The following is a 23,271-nucleotide window of genomic DNA, read 5'->3' on the forward strand; positions in this document are numbered from 1 at the left end:
ACAACGTTAGCCAATCATAGCAGTGGGCGTTTACTTCCAAGTCTATTCAAACAGAGCAATGAGGGGGTTCAAAACAGGGCAGAAAATAGCCTATTACTTCAAAATTGTGATGTTTTTGATGTAAAAATCTTGATAACGTTATAAGTGGACCTCAGAGAACAGTACAAAATAAAAAACAAATCATGACCCCTTTAATGATCCCTTTAATGTAACCTGTAGAAAAAACACACACATACACTCATATCTTAAGCATGCAGAATAATGAAAGTGGAGTTTTATTTATTTATTTATTTTTGGAATTATTTTGAACGATTAGATGATGGCGTCCGTAGTTGTAATCACGATTAGAAATTCAATTAATTGTGCAGCCCTATTGTATGCTTTCAGAATACAATGTCATTAAAGTCCCTATTAGTGTAATGGTCTGGTGTCCCAGTAGTTTTGTCCATATGGTGTGAGGACAAAGGTAGGTCTCTTGAAGCATCTTGGAGACATTGCCACAGTTCTTCTGGATTTAGTCTGTCTCAGTTAGTTTTGTTTCTTCATGTCATTCTAGACAGACTGGATGATGATGGTGAGATCAGATCTCTGTGTGGAGCACTGGCTGTTGTCAGACTCCTTGTGCAAACAAAAATCTCACTAGATTATTACAATTAATGGCAAAATGAATGTTTGGAAATGTAAACTGATATACTGACACACTACAGCAAAAGATAGAAATAACTGACTTTTAATACATTTTTTAGCTGGTGAAAGTACTAGTGCTCTAATAATATTGGCCACTACTGTATATACTTCTGTTCTATACCAATGGTGGTTTAACTCTTTCAGAGAATGGACGGCAAAATGCAGAGGTTTATCAGGGAGGTGAACACCACCAGCAGATCCTGTGTGCTGTGGGACCTGGAGGAGGAGACAGATTACATTATCCAAGTGCAGTCCATCGGCCTGTACGGAGAGAGCCAGGCCAGTAAACGTATCCACTTCAGAACCCTAAAGAAAACAGACCGCTTCCCCTCAAACAGTTCGAACCAAGGTAACACCCAACCCCTACTCTTACACAACAATATCATTTTTCCCACTTTTGATGCAGTCCATCATAGCTTGACATCTTGTGGGTTAAAAATGTGAAACATCAGACAGCACAGTGACTGTTTACATTCTCAGCGGATTCCGCCATTGTGCTCAACAGTTCCCATTCCTACAACCCAATTAATTATTGATGAACACTTCACGCATGGATGCAGGTAGACCTTGTTACTGCCTCTCATTTTCAGCTCCAATTTCTAATCAGCTCGCTGTCTCTCGGGGGGATATGCTGTATATTGGCGCTGTGCGGCACAAGCGGGTGGTCCCTAATAGCAGGCCAATTGAGTGAATTATTATCAGCCATTTCAATGTTGTGTTGATACGAGATGTTTTTGAGAGACTCTCTCTTCTGCATGAAATCTAGCACAGCACTGAAAACCAGATAAATCAAATCGCTTTTAACATGAGAGTAGCTATTTCTGCCAGTCATGTTGAGAACAACAAAACAACCAGTCTTATGCACACCGACGCAGATGGAGCGCTTGAAATTAATCATCGGAGCATTCAAGGATGCACGTAATTCAGAAACACGCTCAATATGTCATTAATGCTCTCCTGCCTTGAACTGAAATAACCTACCCTAACATATTCAACACATTATGAATGTATCATCAAATTTGATTTGAAGACATCACGTTTGACTCTTGCTGATACAGGAAGTGTAATTAAGGAGGTTCACTGAAAACTGTAGAGCTTCAGTTTACATTTCTAAAGCTCCTTCATGATTGAATAGGTGAAAAATTCTTCCATATAGCTTTTATTATAGAATAGCTTCATCTTGGCTTTCGGCTGTGTAAGGCCACAGTCTAAATTCATCCAAGTGAAGAGAAAAGGCCTGTCAGGACAGAAGAAGCCTGGGCAGAACTTACACACAATGAGGCATAAAAAGTATACTCTCAAGTCATTCTAAGCTTATTTTTAAAAATAAGATGTTTTACTGTCCAATACTAATAGATTTCTTTTCTTTTTACTTTTTTAATAGTGGCTACAATTCAAGGACTTTTTCAAAACATCTCTAATTCTCTTTATTTTTCAGTCCTTGGTCATTATAGTTTTTCTGCATGTAATCTTTTTTTTAAATGAAATGAAATGTTACCATCCATGCTTGTTCCTGTACTGTTCAACTGTATTATTCTGTGACATTTTCCCCCTTTTAAAAATAATTGTTTGATCTGTCTCATTATATTTTGGTTATTCAGTTTACAGTGCTCAGTATTAAGGGTCATAGTTTAAGAATCAGTCATAGAAAAACCAATACTTAAAATTAGAACATTTTCTACATAAGAAAATACATTCATTTTCTGACAGAAACATTAGCGTTTTATCAAAATAAAGGTTAAAATTTCTCCCAGAGAAAGAATTTAACAATGCATCATTCAAATTCTAGACATTTGCATGATTGTGACCCAGTGATTTACTGCATGTTCAGAGGATTTCCAATTAGTGTAAATTGCATCAGTGCATCTTTCTCTGTTCCTATAATAATGAGTCTCATCATGATGCAAAAACAGTTAAATTCCAATCCTCCCTCCTCTATCCTGCGGTGCATAGATTTGAAATTAGAAGCAATAGCCTTAGCAGGGAGTATTTGCCATCTGCTTACAAACAGGAAACACGATCCAATGCAGAGTTTTGTTTTTCAACTCTCAAAGTCAACTTGTCATAATCGCCCGAGGAATCTGACCAGTTTCCAAACAAATCTAAAAAGGAAAGAAGTCATCTTTTTTTTTTTAAATAATAGAGAGAGACTGGAAAAGTGTGCCAAGTCATCGAGTAATATGTCTTGTTTTGTGACTCTAGACAGTTTCACTCGCATCTCAGAGGTATTTTTGGCCAATGCTTCTCATGTGCTGTCAGACTGTGCTGAAGATGATTCCCATTGGACACAATTACTGTGATACTTCAAAGAACTGCGTCTGTAGAAGCTGAGTCAATATCAAAGACCAGACCCTGCAGGTCTAACAAACAAACCTGTGCATCCTGATGAGGAAAGACCTATCATATTTATGACTAGAAAGACAATAAACAACTTGCAGCAAGCACAATTCTGTCTCTGTGACGATCCATACAGATCCGCTTTGCCCACACTTAAAGGAATAGTTCACCCAAAAATTTAAATTCTGTCATCATCTATGCAAAAGAAGATGCTTTGAAAAACATCTCTGTACATTTTGTACATACAGTGGAAGTCAGTGGAGTCTAAAACATTGTCTTTCACTGTATGGGAAAAATATCTTCTTTTGTAATCCACAGAAGAAATAAAGTGATAGACAAGAGATAGTTTGCCCAAAAATGAAAATTCTGTCATTAATTACTCACCCTCATGTCGTTTCAAACATGTAAGACTTTCGTTCATCTTCTGAACACAAATTAAGATATTTTTGATGAAATACAAGAGCTTTCTGACCCTGCATAGACAGCTACACAACTATTCTATTATGGATTCTAGGCCCAGAAATGTAGTAAGGACATTGTTAAAATAGTCCATGTGATATCAGTGGTTCAACCGTAATTTTATGACGCTACGAGAATACTTTTTGTGTGAAAAAACTAAAATAATTTCTTTATTCAACAATTTCTTCTCCTACATGTCAGTCTCCACCGCGCATTCACGAGAGTACCACGCATGTCAAAAACTGACATGGAAGAGAAGAAATTGTTGAATTAAGTTATTTTTGTTTTCTGTGCACACAAAAAGTATTTTTGTAGCTTGAACAACTGATGTCACATGCACTATTTTATCGATGTCCTTACTACCTTTCTGGGCCTTAAACGTGTCAGTTGTGTTGCTGTCTATACAGAGTCAGAAAGCTCTTGGGTTTCATCAAAAATATCTTCATTTGTGTTCCAAAGATGAACGAAAGACTTACGTTTTGGAAGTTGTTCCAAATCTATGTAAGTTTCTTTCTTCTGTTGAGCACAAAAGAAGATATTTTGAAGTATGTTGGTAACAAACAGTTGACGGCAGCTGTCGACTTCCATATTAAAAAAAAAAAAATGCTGTGGAAGTCAGTGGCTACCATCAACTGTTACCAAAATTCTTCAAAATATCTTCCTAAAACACAAAACATATAATGAAACTCATACAGGTTTGGAACAACTTGAGAGTGAGTAAAAGATGACAGAACTTTCATTCTTTAAAAACAAGGTTCCAAAAGGAATAACAGAAGAACCAGTTCTTAGAACAACCATTTTTATCTTAGTAAAGAACAATTTGAATACTCCTTTCCACTATAAAGTACATTTTGTGCTTTGGAATATTTCCATGGATGTTAAAGGTTCTTCGTGGAACCATCAATGTCAATAAAGGAGCTGGTTTTTTTAGGAGTGTAGGTTTGGAGCAACACGAGTCAGTAAATGATGGCAAAATTTGTGCAGCTGCAGTGATTCTCTTCGTGCTCTTCATGAGAATGTCACAGTACACGTGCAACAGTGTCTTTGAACTGATTTCAGGCTTGTGGAACTAATGAGCAGATGTCTTGCTTTGGATCCTTACACCAAAGAGGACGCGAGAAAGCATTATGTTGTCTGGCATATAGCAGCTCTTTTTAAAGGGCTCTAAAGAGCTTCCCTGTTGGGCTTTTGGAACCTAACCAGTTAAATAAACAGCACTGCGTCCCACATGAGGTTCTTATCTCTGTTGAGAGATGTGGCAAGTGTAGGTTGAACCTGCTTGTGAAGAACAGGCAGCATTCATTTTTCGCACACTTATCGTTATAAATATTCATGGGGCTGATGAGAGGAACGTTTCGCCTGTCTTCTATCCTGAGTGTTCAGCGGCAGAGAATGTGAACGGGAGTGAGGGTTCATCTCAATACTGTGAGACTGCTATTGGAAACACGACAATGCATGTGATATGCAGTAATTGGCTGGGTGTAATATCCCCTCCCCCCAACCCTTCTTTTTCAATTTATGACAGCAGGTGTCTCAGTGGCAGTGCTGCTTTTATCCAGAAAGGAACAGCAATTGGGAAGAGTGGTGCTCTGGACCAACTCCACACAGGTTAAAAGATATTTGCAGGAGGAAATGGGCCTGAATTCAATTCCTTTAACACTGGATTAATGAAGACAGATGGCTGGGTGGTTCAGGCAGTGGTTGGATGGTGGTGGTGATTGGGATGCTGGGAAATTGACCAGCTTTGGGATACATCCTTAGGGCTTAACAAAAGTTAAATTAATCACATAAGTGGCTGGCAGCATTTTGCATTCTTTTTTTCCCTCTTCATTTTTACACTGTGTAACTTTTGGTCCTCTGGTAGTTGAAGCATAAAAATTGCAGAGCAACATTGTTTTGGTCATTACACGCGTTAAGCTTCGGCTTCACCGTTCTGTTCGGATGAATCAAATGGCTTGTATCTTTATTTATGGATATGACGTAAACATGCACGGACAGCTGATGAAGTTTCCAGTGAAATCCATCCCAAAGTATAAATAGTTATTAAAGGCTTACCATAGCAATAACACAAGTTTGGAAAATGCATTTATAATGTACTCGCTCAATATTTACATTTTGTTAATTACAAAACAAAGTTATATAGTGTAGCTTTAAAAAAGGTTATACTTATTTTAAAAACATGACATTTTTAAAGGTGTCTAATTTAAGTGTAGTATTTTAATGTTTAAAAACTTCTGCTATCCCGGTCTACAATTAATGTCCCTGAAAAATATGTTTATGAACATAAAATTGTTATTTTCTTTGTTCAGATCTTAATGGGTCTGGATTATGACACACATATGTCATTTATTATTATTATTATTATTATTATTATTAATAGTAGAACTAGTAGTAGTAGCAGTAGTAGTTCAGTTTATTCTACATTTATTTATGTATATTTTTTTATTTAAATTACCGTTAAAAAATAGGGGGTCAGTAAGACTTTTTTTGTAATTATTACTTTTATTCAGCATTAAATTGATCAAAAGTAACAGTAAAGACATTTATTATGTTATGAAAGATTTCTTTTTCAAATAAATGCTGTTCTTTTAATTAAAGTATCCTGAAACAAAAAGTTTCCACAAAAAACTTTTGAACAGTAGTGCATAGAATATTTATCATCACAATTTCTGATTTATGACCTCAAGAATGAAAGTTGTGCACTTTTAATTTCAGAGTTGGCTCAGTGATGACTGCATCAGCTACAAATGACCGTTCAGTTCTAAGTACAATCAATCATAGACGACCCTCTGTCTCCTCTAACAGATGACCCGACTGTCCAAGGCCTGGATAAAGCTCGACACCTGCAGACAGGAGAGATGATCATCATTGTGGTGGTGCTTCTTATGTGGGCAGGTGAGACCCTGATGTCAGCTCAAAGGATAAATGTGTCGACTCTATTAATAACGTCCAAGTCCTGGAATTCTGTTCTGACTGTTTATGCCTACTGAGAAAAACCATGCTTGCAAACATTACCTCATGAATTATTAACCTCCGAAAGAGATGAAAAGTTAGAGAGCGGATCATAATTAGTCTTGGATCTGCTAATGGTTATTAATTTTTCACCTGAATAATTTTAGTATCACTTGAATTAAGTGATGCTTAAAATTCCACTATACATGCCAGCTCTAAAAACCATAATATGCATTAAACTGATAAAATATGAAAAGTACTGGCTGAATATTAAGAAGGGCATGGGAAAGAGAAGCACTTCTCTTACGTAAGGCACTGAGGCAGTCTGCCTCACTGTCACAAAATAATTCATGCGCTCAATTGCAACTGCCACTCCAGCAAACAAGGAATGACTACTGAAAGGAATTCTGTCTGCCCCTCTCAATCCAGAGGATGCTGAACGTGTCCAACATAAAGAGCAGGGGCAGCCCCGCACCCTTATTTAAAAGTGACACCATCACCCTATACATTTACACACAGAAATGATAATAACGATTTAATAGAACCAGTATAAATATTATTTCAAGTAGGGGTGTAACAGTACACAAACAATGTCAGTACGTATGCATGTGTACCGAACAAACACAGCGTTGGTTTAACCACTGCATGAGTGTAACTTAATTGGAAACTTATTGTTACTTTTGATAAGAAACAAAGTCTCATCTTTCAAATAATGTCAAATTTTTTTCTTTGATGTGGCATGAGCACGAGTGAGCATGATCATCCCTTCCTCTTTACTTCTAATTCTAACATGCAATAAACATGAATGAACATCTCATGCCTCATGTTATCACTCAATCAGACCGTGGAATCAACCGTGGAAAGACGTCAATAAAACAGCTTGTAAACTAAATTTAATGTAGCATTTAATTTTATCTCAGGCATGTCATCAGTGTCTACAGCTCATTAGTTTGCAAACGAAATGAAGTGCAGAGAAGAGCATTTCGCGAAATATTAGACTATATACTTCATTATATTTAACTTTACCTGTTAGTGATGTCTTAATTATTTAATGTATGTTTAAATAAATCTGTAATGACAGCCACTGTGTAAATGATTATATTTCAACAACAAATAGAAATGTTATGATTTAGAAGTTCATAAATTATGTGCAATTTACATGTTTGCCTACAGTTTTTCAGAGTGTTGATTATTATATTTAAAAATAAGTAGCAATTGAATTTAAGTTTGGGCTCTGTTGTTAATTGTAACCTTATAGTAACGTAAAAAGGCTCTGTATAGTTTAAAGCATAAGCTGAGGTAGATTTTTATCTCTAAGAAAATTTGAATTACAGTTGAATTTATGTAAAGAACGAGCAATTTGTTTAGTAAACCACTGTTTAATAAAAGAAAAAAGCTATTTTATGTGTAGGTTTTTCCCTGCTGTACCGAAACCATACCAAACCGTGGTGTCAAAACCGAGGTACATACCAAGCGTCATGTTTGTGTACCATTACACCCCTAATATACTTCAAATGTTAGTGATTTGTGTTGTTAGTCTCTTATGCTCACCAAGGCTGCATTTATTTAATAAAATTTTGAATTTTATTACATGGTTTCTATTCAAATATATTTTAAAATGTAATTTAATCCTGTAATGGTAAATCTGAATTTTCTTCAGGATCATTATTCCAGTCTTCGGTGTCACATGATCCTTCAGAAATCATTCTAATATGCTGATTTGCTGCTCAAAACCATGAAGCATTGTATTCCAGGATTCTTTGATGAATAGAAAGGTTAAAAGAACAGCATTTATTTTTTCCACTGGAGATGTTATTCGAATAATTGAAGTTACTGTATGTTTTCATAATCAAGCTATCCAATCTCTAAAGGTTAAGGAAAAGGTTAATGGCATTAATGATTCATTTATCATTGTTCATTGATAGCTTTAAGAAAATGGGCCGATATACAGTAAGAGACAGAGGTGAAATGGAGATAAACCGGGCACAGTTGTGTTTATTCAGTAACTGTCTTAGAGTTGGATGCTTCAGCTACTCTACCTATCAGTCTGTCTCTCCAGAGCTTTGTAGAGTTACAACAGCTCCATGTCACCATGTCTTCTCTGTTTCTGCAGCCGTAATTGCCTTGTTTTGCCGGCAGTATGACATAATAAAGGACAACGATTCCAGCAACAGCAAAGAGAAGGTAAAACCATCCTCAGAGAGAAGCACACCAGAGCATCACAGCGGAGGTCTCCTGCGGAGCAAGGTGGGACATCTGTGAACCTTTTTCTCAACATCAAACTCTCTTTTCTAAGATTTACTCTAAACCTGTAAGACTTACTTTCTTCAGTGGAGCACAAAAGAAGAAGATTAGCAGAATCCCTTCAAATCATCTCTTTTTCTCTACAATGAAATTGAATGGAGACCAAAGGCTGTCAAGCTCCAAAAAGGACTAAAAACTCTCATAAAAGCATCATGAAAGTAGTCCATCTGACTATGAGGTGTTCTGAAGCGATGTGATAATTTTGTGAGGAACAGACTGAATGTCTTTATTCTGGAGAAATCTTGCCTTACCTGTACCTTGGTCACCATTCACTTGCATTGTGTGGAAAAGAGGAGCTTTTCCTTGTTTTTCAAAGACACGGGGTGAATAAATGTAATTTTTGAATGAACTTTTGAATTAATTTTTGAATAAAGTCATCTAGAGTCATATTTGAACAACATCTTTTTCTTCATTGTGAAAGAAAGCACCCTTTGAAAAAGGCCGTATTAGCTGTAACAGATTTGAACTTTCAACTAAAATCTGTCACCACATCAGATCAGATATGTACAGTTTTGTAAATTGCAGTGCAAAACAGATATGTATTTCAACTCTTTCCCCACAATTCCCCCTAAACCTCAGATTGAGTTGAAATTGAGAAATCTATTTCCCTGTAAATTCAGACACGATACTTTCCATTAGCTCTTAATGAAAAGCATAGCGTAAGCATTTTGAGCTAAGAGGATAGGGAAAACAACCCAATCACTTGTAACACCTGCAGAAAGACTAAGACAGAAAGGAGAAAAGCATTTAGATTGCTATCCATCTCACTTTTCACAAAGACTGTCTGCCCAGGAACTGCCGATTGATAAAACCTCTGATTGGTAAAACCTTTTTGTTATTTGTCGGATGAAACCTGCCAGCAGTGAAGGATGAGACCAAACACTATAATGGCTAGAGCGTCAGTCTGTCAACACTAGGCCAGTCCTGCATTCCCTGACTCGTGTGAAAGACTTCAGGGTCTCTCTCTGTTGTATGACTTTAGCGAGATCATAAACTAAGCCTATGGAGCTTTATATTTGCGCAGACAATGCTACAATTCACTGTTTGCCGTGTTTTTGGCTCTGATCAGTAATGCTGAACAGTTTGCAAGAGAAAGTAAAATAACAAAATAATTTTTGTTTGTAAATAATATAGAACAGTAAGACTGGGCTTCGATACAGATTTTCCCATTCATTCATAAGCACTTGAATTTTTTCGCTTCTGGTTCATTTGGGTGTTTCAATGATAATTAAAATTCTCTCCCTGCTAATGCTGTTAATGAAACAGAGAAGTTTTTGAGACTGATTAAAAATGGTATCTCTTTATGCACTATTTACTAAAAGAACCAGCTCAAAACAAAAAAATTCATTTTGGGAATCAGACACTGATTGTGGTTTAGTCTTTGTTATTGCATGCAGCCTGCAAGGACAACTCCATAGAAAGTACAATTTGTTTTTGGATTCAATACAGACTGTGATTCAATACAAACTCACAAAAGACAAAATATGATTTATTTTCGTGCTGAATATTCAGAAGCGTAAAAAAGTGATGCAGGACACTGATACAGGAAACCTTCTAATTTGGTACTTCTGCTTTTAAGTTTACATATCACTTTGCAGAATATATGCGTCACGTGTGTTGTCGGAGCAGAGAAACGGGGAGATGTGGAGACGAAGGATAACGCTACTAATACAATCTTTAATAATAAACTTCTGGAAACAAGGCGCTTACAATCACATTGACAATTCAAGACGGAACACAGAGGTCAGGGAACACAGGATTTAAGAACACTAGGAGATTAGGAAACTAATTACACAGGGCTGGGGACTAATCAACTCATAAACACAAAACTAGGACAGGAACACCAAATATGGTCACAAGAGGAGGGGAAAAACACAGGATGCGGAGACACAAACTGACATTAATTTATTAAATTCAATAAATTCAGCAGTGTTGGGAAGGTTACTTTGGAAATGTAATAGATTACAGATTACAAGTTACCCTCTTTAAAATGTAATAATTAGTGTAACTATTTCAGTTACTTTATTGAAGTAATGTAACTGATTACATTTGATTACTTTTCTAAATTTCTTTCAACTGTTAATCATTTTGAAACATTTAAAGCAGGCAGGGTTAACCTTACACTGGGACTCAACATCGATTACTGTCAGACTTTCAAAATTCTTCATCACTTAAATTAAGATTATAATAGTTTAATTTTAAAATCAGACTTTAGCACCTCTTTTTACTTTGAGATCATTCTGAGGTTAAATACAGATTTAAATCATAATAAGATATAGTTTAATAGCTATGATACTGTTTTTGTGATCAAATCTTTGCACAGCTAAAACACTGTCATTTAACAATGCTTTGGGAAAAAACAGTTAATCTTAAAAGAAAAATAAAGCCTATACATAAAATAAAATAGTTATCGAATAAGCATGTGTCCTATTCTGTGTCTTAAACTCCTGAAACATTGGTGTCTCATATTTTAAAGCAGTCAATGCAATTTGGGAAAGAAATCAATCTTATCTGAATGTGTGTGAAAATATTCAAATGTTATTCTTTGTAATCATTAACATTTTCACAAGTAACTGTAATTTAATTAAACTTTTTTTTTTTCTCAAACAGATTACAGTTACATTTATTTTGTAATTAAATTATGTAATTCCGTTACATTTAACTAGTTACTCCTCAAAACTGAAATTCAGTTACTATTTTATCTTGTGGACTATACGTAAACATTTATATGAAATGGCTTATTCAGGACAGTACTAAATAAAAAATAACATGCAATTATAATGATGCTGTTATTTTGAAAAAATACTAACATTTTGCATAATCTGCAAGGGGTGTGTAAATTTATGAACAAATGTAAATTATTAAACTAATCATTTTAAAAGGCCCAGATTATGGAAGCGCTATACAAATGCATTTGCATGCAGACCAATTTTGGGATTTTAAGAGTCAATATCAAAATTTTCAATTGAAGCTCGCAATTAATCCGAAAAACAATATTTTTTCCCAACCCTACAGAACAGCACCTAACTAATACTAATTATAACTATAATTAAAATAATAAAGGCCATCATAATATTTACTACTTTCTGTAGTATCCACACTGTAAAAAAAAAAAAGTTGAGCCAGCTTAAAATTTGAAGGCAACCAGCTTCAGCAGATTTTTGAGTTTGCTCAACTTATTTTTTGTGGGAGATTCTCAAATTGTTGTTGCATTAACTTAAAATGACAAGTTGAGAAAACTCAAAAATCTGCTGAAGCTGGTTGCCTTCAAATTTTAAGTTGGCTCAATTTTTTTTTTTTTTTTTTTTTTTTTACAGTGCATGAAGATACAGACTGGAGAGGAAAGTGGAAAATATTATGCATGACACTTAATTTTAGAATCTGAGACTTTTCAGCATAATAAGTTCTGTGGATCAAACACCAGAGCTACTGACCTACTTCTAAAATAAACCATCTCAGGAAAACCACCATGTGCCTTTGATCCTTCCCATATTCCTGTAGCTCTTCACTTGGCACTTTCTCTGTGTAGGAAATTCAGAGCGATAAAACAAGGACAGATGCTTCACATTTCACCCGTTCCACTATGTGCCACCATTAGTCCTTATAACACATCAAAAAAACAGGCCTTTTAGACGCATGATAAAATCAATATCCGACTCTTTGATGATGTCATCTCTTGCACCAAGACCCTAATGGCCTCAATTTCAACATACTGCACTGCTACAGAGCAAAAAATTATGTGCATTCGTCTCCGTGTGCATTACATCTTAGTGCTCACAGCCATATATCCAATAATCTCAAAGCTGCAAATACATCCAGCGGCGTTCTATCCATCCAGGAAGCCATCGTGTCCCAGATCGCTGATGAAACGGGCCCCTCGGAGGAGAATCACTCTTCTGTTTTTTTTTGCAGTTCCACCAGTCTGTGCCATCGATCAACATCATCGAGGTGTGATGGGAGTATTGTAGACGTCAGTCATGACCTCCGCCGCAGTATCAGGATGACAGTGTGTCAACCTTTCATCACCACACGGTCAAAAACCCATCAGCTACACCGCTGTATCGGCCCACCCATATACACATATTAAAGCAATCTACTGGGACTGTAAATAACGTACATTGCGTATATTACTGGATGTCGGCATTTTATGATGGATGGAGAATTCCCAAAGCTCTTAATGCAATATAACAGACTAAATCTGGGATTTTTTTCTCTTGTATAGAAAAGGAAGGAAAGTGTATTTTTGTAATGGTACTGAAGTATGACAGGGTTTCTACTCTTTATTAGCTTGTGTTTTGTTTGTGCATGCAACTCTCGTGGTCTGTTAGGATGTGTACAGAAGCAGGTCTTTTGATTAAAGAAATAGTTCACTCAAAAATTAATCTGAGTCCTTTTAAAACGTAGATGAGTTTGTTTCTCCATCAGAACAGATTTGGAGAAGTTTAACATTACATCTCTTGCTCACCAGTGGATCCTCTGCAGTGAATGGGTGCCGTCAGTGTGAGAGTCCAAACAGCTTATAAAAACATTACACTAATCCACAAGTAATCCTCATCTCGTGAAGTGAAAACCTGCATGTTTCTAATAAATTTATCATGAATTTTTTCTCCAGTGAAAAAGGCATCTTGTCTGATTCAGGAGAGAAATATAGGCTACACTGATCAAGCATTGTTTACAAGCAAAAATAGTCCAAAAAAACGAAAATTATATTTGAAGCTTTTTCTTCACAAGACATTAGCTGATGGACTGGAGTGGTGTGGATTATTGTTTTTATCAGCTGTTTGGACTCTCATTCTGACGGCACCCATTCACTGCAGAGGATTCATCATTGAGCAAGTGATGTAATGCTAAATTTCTCTAAATCTGTTCCGACGAAGAAACAAACTCATCTACATGGATACTTGGATAGCCTGAGCTTGTGTACATTTTCAGCAAATTGTAATTTTCCGGGTGAACTATTTTTTTTTAAGTTTGTGCTCTTATTTTCATTAGTCTGTGAATGTGGTGGAATTGTGTCTGTTCTGCTTATTAGAAAGAACAGACTTATGCCAAATCCCTCTGCTTGCAAATAGTTTCATCTCTTCACGTTCCTTGACAGTTTTTATGTATCCTAAATATGGCTAGTAATATTTATTTTCTTATTTACCCAGTTTTGTTTCACTGTTATAATCTTAATAATTTGAATAATGTACCTAAATGCGAATCTCACTGTGTAAAAAAAAAAAACAAAAAACAATATCCTTACTGATTATGAATTATTGTTGTTTTAAGAATATAAAGACAGCATAAACCTAATGATGAAAAGTGCATGCATAGTTTTGCATTTATGCTCTCAGTTCACGGCTCTTCTTTTAAATTACTTGATTTCATCTTCTATTTCTCCTTATCAGTTTTAATAAAGATAATGAATGACTTGATGAAAGTTAGTTTTTTCTTGCTTTCTTATTGGCATTATGGCATATTTGGTTTATGAGAGAAGTACTATATAAAAACCCAAACCTAATCTTTGTTTCAACACAGACGTGCTAATGAAATGAGAAGCAATTTACTGGTGCATTCATCCACCAAACAAAGTACATTAAGAGTCATTAACACTGTCAAGACATTAGAGAATGAATCAAATGAACAATGTGTCCAAATGGAGACTCAAATCTACATTGTCTCAATATAGAAATATCCTAATGGCACAGTTTTTTCTAAAATCACAAGATATGAGACTATTGTGTTTTTGAACAAATATTTTATTATACATAATTAAATATCAACCAATGTTTATGTATATATTCAAATGAACCCTTCAGCTCAATTATGGTTTCGTGATGGTTTAAATAATAAAGATTAGTATGTGTACAAAGCCAAACATAGATTGCATAGATTTTTATAAAGCACCAAATTTCTTACTATAAAAAAATAACAAAATAAAACACATTATAAAATCACACACGATCTTATATACTGATTGAACAATATTTAAGAAATCATTTCAGATATGATGACATAATAAAAATGTTTTTACTACGGCTTTTGCAAATGTTAAAGACACTGAAAATGTCCCAAATCCTTGCACACAAAACAGCGATTTTTGTGAAATGCATAAACAGTCAAATTAGGACAAACATTAATAATTAACCCACTGACAGATTCAATATGATTATTCAAAATAACCAGAACACCACTAACTGAACTAAGACCTTTAGCTACAGCAGACACTGCTATTACAGTATATATTCTATTAAATTAAACAAAACTTATTCCACTTCCAGCAGGAAAGAAAATGGTTCAAAAATTTTGATCTGCAATACTGAGCGGAAATACTGCATATTCAAAAATGCACAAAAGAGCAAAAAGCTGACAGAGCCACTGAGGCTCAAAGACTGATGATGAAGAGAAGCGTGCATTTTAATATAACGTAAAAAGGGCAGAATGACAGTAACGCTAGCTGCTAGAGACTGATTGGGACTCATGGGAAAAAGATTGTTTTTCATTTCTGAGAGGCAAAGTGTAATATTCTTTAGTTCTTATAAAGCAAATAAATGGCAGAACCTATAGAAAAAAGTAAGATATAAATTGTTGTGCCTTTTCTATTCATATGATGTTTATTTTTAACCAAATCATTTAAAGAAAAAATTCCAGGTCCGTAAATGTATGAAGTTGCATATATTTAAAAATAATTACCATTAATTAAGTTTCACTGACCACAATAATAATAATAAATCTAACACTTGTGGCTGGAAGCCAGTGTGAAAGGATTTTACACAAGACTATTTTGGATCCTAAAGAAGAAAGAAATTCAGAAGTGTTTGAGGCCTTTGTAAAATATTTCAAAATGTAATGATCACAGAAAAGAGTTTCTGTAATGATTGCTTAAGCAAACGTCACCCTGACCCACAATATGTATCTGAAATTGAATTACAGTGCTTCAGAATGTCAGTCCGGAACAATTCTACTGTACATCCTCTGATGTTTAATCACACTCGTCTGAGAGCTTTGCAGTGGATTGTTCAGTTGACTTGAAGAACGCTGGGCTGAAGGACAGACATCTGTTCTTTGTGGAATGTAAATTTGGTCTCTCTTTCAAGTACATGTTTGCAGTTATTGTATATTTAAATAATATAACCCAAGTATCTACAATATAGCACCAATGTGTTGAAAAGATTTACACTTTTTACATGATATATGTAGCAAATCTACTTACACAAACACTTGAATACAATATAACAACATGCAGTTTCACACATGTTGTATTGTCAAGTACTTACCCTGAACTTGCAGTATTATAATGTAAGTACACTGGCATTCAAGAGTTCTATAGTTGAATCATGCAAGTCTATGCTGCTGTTTTGTGGTATTGTTGCTGTTTTAAATGGCAGTAGTGTGAATGAGTCCATCACTGAGGCATACGTTGCACGTTGTGTGCGGTGCTGGGGTGTGTTGTGTGTTCAGGACACTTTCTGATAGGCTGGTGAGAGTGATGTGTGTGTGTGTGTGTGTTCAGTCTGAGTCCTCACTGCTGAAGGACAGGAGATCTTCTTCCGCTGGACTCACAGCTGCATCCTCAGACACGGTTCTGCTGCGGGATGTTGCCAGTCTGACGGAGAGAGGAAGGGTAATTGTTACTATTTCTCATTTTATGTTACAATGTTTCTTCGTTTTTACATTTTTCTAACTCCTAAAACTTTTATTTTGTGGATTAAATTGGATTTTACAAATATATTTACACTGAAAGATGTGAAAGGTGCACATGCAAAAAAAAAAAAAAAAAAACTTTAGGGAAGACAATGCTTTTATCAGGGTTCCCACAGTCACTGGAAACCTGGACATTTTATGGAATTTCAAATTTTGTTTTTCAGACTTGGAAAAATCTGTTTATTATGATGTATTTGTATTTATTTATAATTTATTTGTTTTAGTAAATATACACTTTTGCATGCATAGTTCTAAATAATTTATCAGCTACAATACCATTCAAAAGTTTGGGGTCAGTAAGATTTTGTTTGTTTTTGAAAGAAGTGTCTTAACAAGGCTTCATTCATATAATGAAAAATGCAGTAATTTTTTTTTTTTTTAATTTTAATATTTTAATGTTTTAATATATCATTTATTCCTGTAATGGCAAATATTAATTTCAGTGTTTCATGAAACATTATTATCAATGCTAAAAACATTAAAAATGTTTTTGTGATACATTTTCAGAATTCTTGGATGAATAAAAAGTTTAAAATAATAGCATTTATTTAAAATAGAAATCTTTTGTTTTTAGTAAACATTATAAAAATATTTACTGTCACTTTTGCTCACCTTAATTCATCCTTGCTGAAAAAAAATAAAATAAATAAAATCTACTGACCCCAAACTTTTAAACAGTACTGTAAATATAAGCAATAATTTGAATCCGTCTGAATTGAAACTTGAAATTTTTTTTTTTTTTTTTTTTTTTTTAATTATCCAGTAATCACAAATGACTCGAAAGCTCATGAAAATTGCACTGGGAACCCTGTTGCATGTTTTTGTGTTGAAGTGAAACAGTAATCTTATCAGGCAGTGACCATGAAGGAAACTACTGTAAGTGTGAAGCTTGTCTGAAGCGTAATGATATTAGTTTCTGGCTGAGGCTTGATGATAACTGAGGCTCATCATTATGCGGTACGGTTTCTCTCACCTCACTTACCTGCGTCCATCTCCTCCACCTCCATATTGCTGCGTGGCAGGTGAGAGAGAGCATGACACATGCTGACAGTAAGCTATGGTTAATCCATCACATCCTTCCCAGCATCCCACTTTTCAAACTATAGCAGCCTTTGTCAGCAAGTGAAGATCTACATCTATTATTATGGTTTTTATTGTGTTTTTTCTTCATGCTCAGTGAAAGGAAAGAGCTGACTATTTGGATTCGCCTCATCTGATTCACTTAGAAAATCATGGTCCTTTACATTACTTATAATAATGGATTCCATTGGCAGGATGACAGTGCTGTTTCTGACCTGCTGTATGAAAGTAATGAAGTCACAGTAATGCATTGGCATCACAACCAGTTACAACTTTATGGCAGCAGAGAATGTGGTAAACAATCATAGAATGACTTGTATCAGGTTAAAAATACATTGAATAGAAGGCACATCCCTGTGCAACCGTACATAAGAATGCTTGTCACTAAGCAATCAGTTCCTAAACATTAAGCAATGAAAGCACTGATGTTTGTGATTTTATTGCTTGGTGCCCCATTAAAGATGTCCAGATAATCTCAAAAATCTACCAAAAAACCCTAAAAACACACACACATTAAATTAAAACAAATAATAATTGCACATTATTTTAACATGATTATAATTTTATATTAATAATTAAATATTTATTTATTTATTATAAAAACATGAATTATCAATTATTAAAATATCAATTTATTCTATTTTAATTATAAAATTCATCCAATGACAGAAAAGATTATACTTTTACATTAATAATTCTTATTAATTAAACATTAATTATAAAAATATGAATTATTAAAAATATTAATTTATTATTATATTCTAAATATAAAATTAATACAATGACAGAACAGGTATCATTTTATATGATAATTAATCTTTATATTATATTTGACAATTAATTGAAATATTAATATATTATTATTTATTATAAAAATGTAATAAAATATGAACATTTTAAATATGAATTATTAAACAAAATATTTAATTTTTTTATTATAAAATGCATCCAATTACAGAGCAGATTATCATTTTTAGATTAATAATTTTATTATATCAAATATTAATTAATTTATTATAAAAATTAAATTCATTTAAAAATTATTAATAAAATATGACTGATTAATTGATTATTGTAAAATTCATGCAATGACGGAACAGGTATTTGTTTTTGTCTTTTTTTCCATTTTGCCAGTTTCACTGTCTGTTAATCTGGGTAATAAGAGCATATTTATTATTTTGGTAATTCTTGTTTATGTATCTAACAGCTTTAACTTTTCACAGAAAAGCCTAAATGAAGTTATTATGAACTCTTTAAATGCCATCTGCTGCTGTCCTTGGATACCAGCTAAACGTGAATAACTCCAACCTATCATTGCACTCATTTCCAGGGCTCTGTTTGAATTGATATTAATAACTGTGTATGGAGAGACACTCAAAATAAAATGATTCTCCACGTCCATTAATCTGAACCAGAGCCGCTGCAGTTAATGTGTTTCAGCTCTCCTACTGTGTGCCGAATCTCGCTCCATCTCCACTTTATGAGACATAATGTCACACCTGAGGGAGCGCGAACACATTAGCTGATTATATGAGGCAAATATTTTACAAATAGTTCCATATCAGCATACAGATGGCCTCAAAACTAACACACACATGTGAATGATATGCTAGAAAAACCCACATTTTGATTTCTTGGTGTCTTTAAGGAAGCAAATCAGCCCTTTTGTCTCTTGCTAATAATTTTATTGCATCTCGAGGGAAATCATCTCTTTTTAAATGCTGTATTCAGACATTTCCTTAGCCGCATTGCAGATAAAATGCTCTTAGAATAATGAACACAAGTGAATCCATTCAAATGTTTGGGGTCAGTAAGATAAAAAAAAGAAAAAGGAAAAGAAATTAATACTTTTATTAAGCAAAGACATTAAATTGATCAGAAGTGACAGTAAATAATTTTTTTTATATATATTTCAAATAAAGGCTTTTATTTCAATAAATACAATTATTTTGTTAAAGAATACTACCAATTATTATTAATTAATGATTCTTGAGCAGCAAATCAGCATATTAGAATGATTTCTGAAGGATCATGTGACACTGAACACTGAAGTAATGATGCTGAAAATTCAGCTTTGATATCAGGAATGAATTACATTTTAAAATCTATTAAAACAGAAAACAGTCATTTTAACTTGTACTAATAATTCACAATTACTATTTCAATTTTTACTGTACTTCTGATCAAATAAATGCAGCCTTGGTGAGAATAAGAGGCATCTATCAAAAACCTTTTAAAACATCTTACAGACTCCAAACTTTTTTTCTTTTGTTTTTACTACCACAGTAAGAACTTTTATTTTTCTATTCTATTTTTTAGTTTGTACATTGTAAAAAGTGATAAATTGACTTAACTTAAAAAAATTCAGGAAACCTGTTGCCTTAACATTAGTAAATGATCATTTAAAAAAAATAAGTTAATTGAATTGTCAAGTTCACTTAACTTTTGTTTTTTTTTAATTATTATGTACTTAATTTTAAGGCAACGGGTTTCCTCAATTTTTTTAAGTTAAGTCAACTTTCACTTTTTACAGTGTAGTGATCAATAAGCACTACTTCTCCAAAAACACTATCCTGTAGGACCAATCTCAGATTTCATGGACAGGTTGACTGTGTGTGAGCAGAAGGGAACACAAACTTACCTTGAAAACGCATCATCGAGGCCATCTTCCGCATCCTGAAAATAAGAGAACACAGCATAACCATATAAGAAAAAAATCCCAGATCGCATCTATATCATACACATAGATTCAGAGAGTATCTGTCAGCACCAGCATGCTGTAAAAATCTTCTGTGACAGTCATTATCTGAGACCAGCAGACTGAAGGTCCTAATTGGGTTTCAGAACCTGCCGGAGCAGTGAATGGAATCCAATCACAGCTGAAAAGTAATTAACAAAGGCACAGTTGAGCACCGTGTGCAGACAGAGAGCTTGACAGATCCAATCTTCCATAAAACAGACCTTGGCAGCTAAACTGGAATGGGCAGCTCTCCACCTAGTGGCCAAGTGTTTAATCAATAACATTGTATTTAAGCAGAGAATGCCACTTAGTGGTGACTATGCGCTATATCAACAGGACATGCACTGCTGACTGACAATATAATGGCAATTAGCCAATGGCAATAGAGTAATTACTGCCTTGGCATGCTCTTTGATTTCAAAACAACTGACCTTCATTTTGGAGCTGATACTCTGCACAATAGTGGCACTCTTTCAGCAAATTAATGAGGTTTCATATGATCAGGTATAGGCCAAAAGATGAACTAGAGCCATTCAGAAAGACTGCCTTGCATTTCATATTTTATCACATAATACAGAAATAAACTCCTGCATGTCCTTCTATTTATGTGTAAAATTAACTGTGCTCTAAAGTAAGATTTTATTTTTTTGAAATTATTACTTGTATTCACATTCACACATTAAATTGATCAAAAGTGACAGTAAAGACATTTACAACATTACAAAATATTTATATTTTCAAATAAATGCTTTTGAGCATATCATAATCATTTCTGAACTAGAGAAAATTCAGCTTTACCATCACAGGAATACATTACATTTTAAAATGCATTAAAACAGAAAACATTTATTTTAAATTGTAATAATATTTGACTGTACTGTTGACTAAAAAAAAAAAAAGAGAGACTTCTTTCAAAAAATACAGCCACATTTTATTTTAAGGTCCAATTCGTCATTAACAAACCATTAACTATGACTTCTGCCTTAATAAACTCCTAATTTGCTGCTTATTAATAGTTAGTAATGTAGTTATTAAGTTTAGGTGTTTAGAATTAGGGATGTAGAATATGGTCAGGCGGAGTACGTGCTTTATAAGCACTAATAAACAGCCAATATGTTAATAATAATAATAGGCACGCTAATAAGCAACTAGTTAATAGTGAGAATTGGTCCCTTTACTAAAGTGTTACCAAAAATCCTTCCATCCACAAACTTCTGAATGGTAGTGTGTGATAAAAGTTTATAAAGGATAACACCATACCCAGGAGTCGTGTTTGATTGGTCGTCTCCTAGCTTTGCTGCGTGGAGACGGTGAAAGGAAGGAAGGGAAGAAGGGCTTCCTAAGTTTGTGCTCCATCAGAGCCTGAGTCTTCTCCTCCTCTGACACAAGTAAAGAACACAAATGAAGAGTATTCCCATGAATTTAACAAAATTAAGACAGACATCCAGCAAACCATTGCGTCCAAACCAATAAATGTACCTGAAACACTGTTTGCTTCAGATTCAGGCTGAGATTCAGGGTCTGAACAGGTGTAGCATGTGCGGGGTTTCTTACTTTTGTCTGCAAATGAAGACACAGGAATATAGGCCTATCTTATGATACTTGGTATATATTTATATATGTCGACAAAGGGCAAAAAAACCCACCTTCCTGTGCGATCTCCCACAGATCCAGAGCTACTTTGAAAGCTTGTGCAACTGTCAGAGTCACAGCCTGAGCCTGTGGAAGACACGTGATCGCACAAAATCAAAGAGAGCGCTGGGTCAGATCTTGAAGAAGTATGCACTAGATGGCGCTAGATAGCAAATAATTGAACAAGAGAAGAGACTGTGGCTTTCACAATAACAGTTTGTCAAATATAATACAAAAACTGTAGCGAGATAATAGCTAACCATTAAGCAGGTCACACAGCAAGGTGATGTTTAACCAAAAGAATTAACAAAGTGAGTGAGTGTGAGTAGATCGATAGATAGATAGATAGATAGATAAAATAAGTTATTTGAATTGTCAAGTTCACTTAACTTTTTTTATTATTATTATTATGTACTTAATTTTAAGGCAACGGGTTTCCTCAGTTTTTTTAAGTTAAGTCAACTTTCACTTTTTACAGCGTAGATAGGAATTTTACACTGTGCCATCTGTAACATTCAAACATTTTCACAATGTGCATCTGAAGACACTTACTATTTTCTTTTTTTGGCACAGGAAGGCATGGCACTCCAGAGTTTCGTTGAACTGGCTTTGGGAGACGTAGGCAAAGACCTTATCCTGAGTTTTGTCTGTTGTGCAGTAAGATATTCTGCAGAAGCAAGAAATACAAGCTTTTCACTCTTTTCATCAAACAACATTTCCAGGATTATATAGAATGCACAGACAGGGTCTTGGTTATGTTTAACATTTATCTTTCAATAATATCAATGAAAGTGGGTGAAAATCACCAGCTTTATGTTACAGAGAAACTGCAACCTAAACAAGCTGCCTGGAGTTCAGTGACAGAAAAATACCCTCTAATCTAATATATCAAGTCATTTGTATCTTTCAAGTACTGCATCCAGCCATTTAATGTAGGTCATAAGGTCTGTGGACTAACCAAAACGATTCCTGTCAAAAACAGATTTGTACTTTTAAAAAGTAAAATCTCTCAGATTCATATTGGAAAAATTTGTGGGTGAACTATAATAAGACGTATTTCTGCACCAAAAAGTTCTGTCATCATTGTTCCAAACCTGTATTATTTTGTTTCTGCTGTGGAACACAAACGAATATATTCTGAAGAATGTTTACACTTCTCTCTTCCATTCAGTGACAGTCTCCTCTAGCTTGAACAGTAGAGCATAGCGCTAACAACACCAAGAAATGCATAAACTAAACTAAAAAAAAATATATAGCATTAAAATGTAAGTTGCTTTTTATAAAAGTAAATGGGGACTAGAGCTGCCAAGATCCAAAAAGCACCTGAAAACATTCTTTCTGAATCCATTTGTCGATCATTTGTTTAAAGAACAGACTGAAATGTAATGTTATTC

General features: G+C 34.3%; 2 protein-coding genes across 8 annotated transcripts in view; one reads left to right on the plus strand and one right to left on the minus strand.

Annotated features, from left to right (window-relative positions):
* The window catches only part of fndc4a (fibronectin type III domain containing 4a), a 41,071-nt gene extending 27,936 nt beyond the window's left edge, over nt 1-13,135 (plus strand). For all 4 annotated transcript variants that reach the window (XM_058754942.1, XM_058754944.1, XM_058754943.1 and 1 more), the window contains 4 exons: nt 832-1,036; nt 6,289-6,378; nt 8,549-8,682; nt 12,652-13,135. In XM_058754942.1, coding sequence (XP_058610925.1) covers nt 832-1,036; nt 6,289-6,378; nt 8,549-8,682; nt 12,652-12,693 — 471 coding nt within the window. In that variant the 3' untranslated portion in view covers nt 12,694-13,135. The remainder of the gene's footprint in view (nt 1-831; nt 1,037-6,288; nt 6,379-8,548; nt 8,683-12,651) is intronic.
* Nucleotides 13,136-14,475: 1,340 nt separating this feature from the next.
* si:dkey-71h2.2 (low density lipoprotein receptor adapter protein 1) overlaps nt 14,476-23,271 on the minus strand; it is a 33,671-nt gene continuing 24,875 nt past the window's right edge. Inside the window, exons 4-10 of one of the 4 annotated variants that reach the window (XM_058756787.1) lie at nt 22,430-22,544; nt 21,892-21,964; nt 21,725-21,805; nt 21,506-21,624; nt 20,147-20,181; nt 17,399-17,436; nt 14,476-16,327 (exon numbers count right to left, since the gene is read on the minus strand). In XM_058756787.1, the coding sequence (XP_058612770.1) occupies nt 17,400-17,436; nt 20,147-20,181; nt 21,506-21,624; nt 21,725-21,805; nt 21,892-21,964; nt 22,430-22,544 (460 nt within the window). In that variant the 3' untranslated portion in view covers nt 14,476-16,327; nt 17,399. The remainder of the gene's footprint in view (nt 16,328-17,398; nt 17,437-20,146; nt 20,182-21,505; nt 21,625-21,724; nt 21,806-21,891; nt 21,965-22,429; nt 22,545-23,271) is intronic. The other 3 variants (XM_058756786.1, XM_058756785.1, XM_058756788.1) reach the window with 3 other exon arrangements.

This window comes from Onychostoma macrolepis, chromosome 20 (genome assembly GCF_012432095.1).
Source record: "Onychostoma macrolepis isolate SWU-2019 chromosome 20, ASM1243209v1, whole genome shotgun sequence".
Classification (NCBI taxonomy): Eukaryota; Metazoa; Chordata; class Actinopteri; order Cypriniformes; family Cyprinidae; genus Onychostoma; species Onychostoma macrolepis.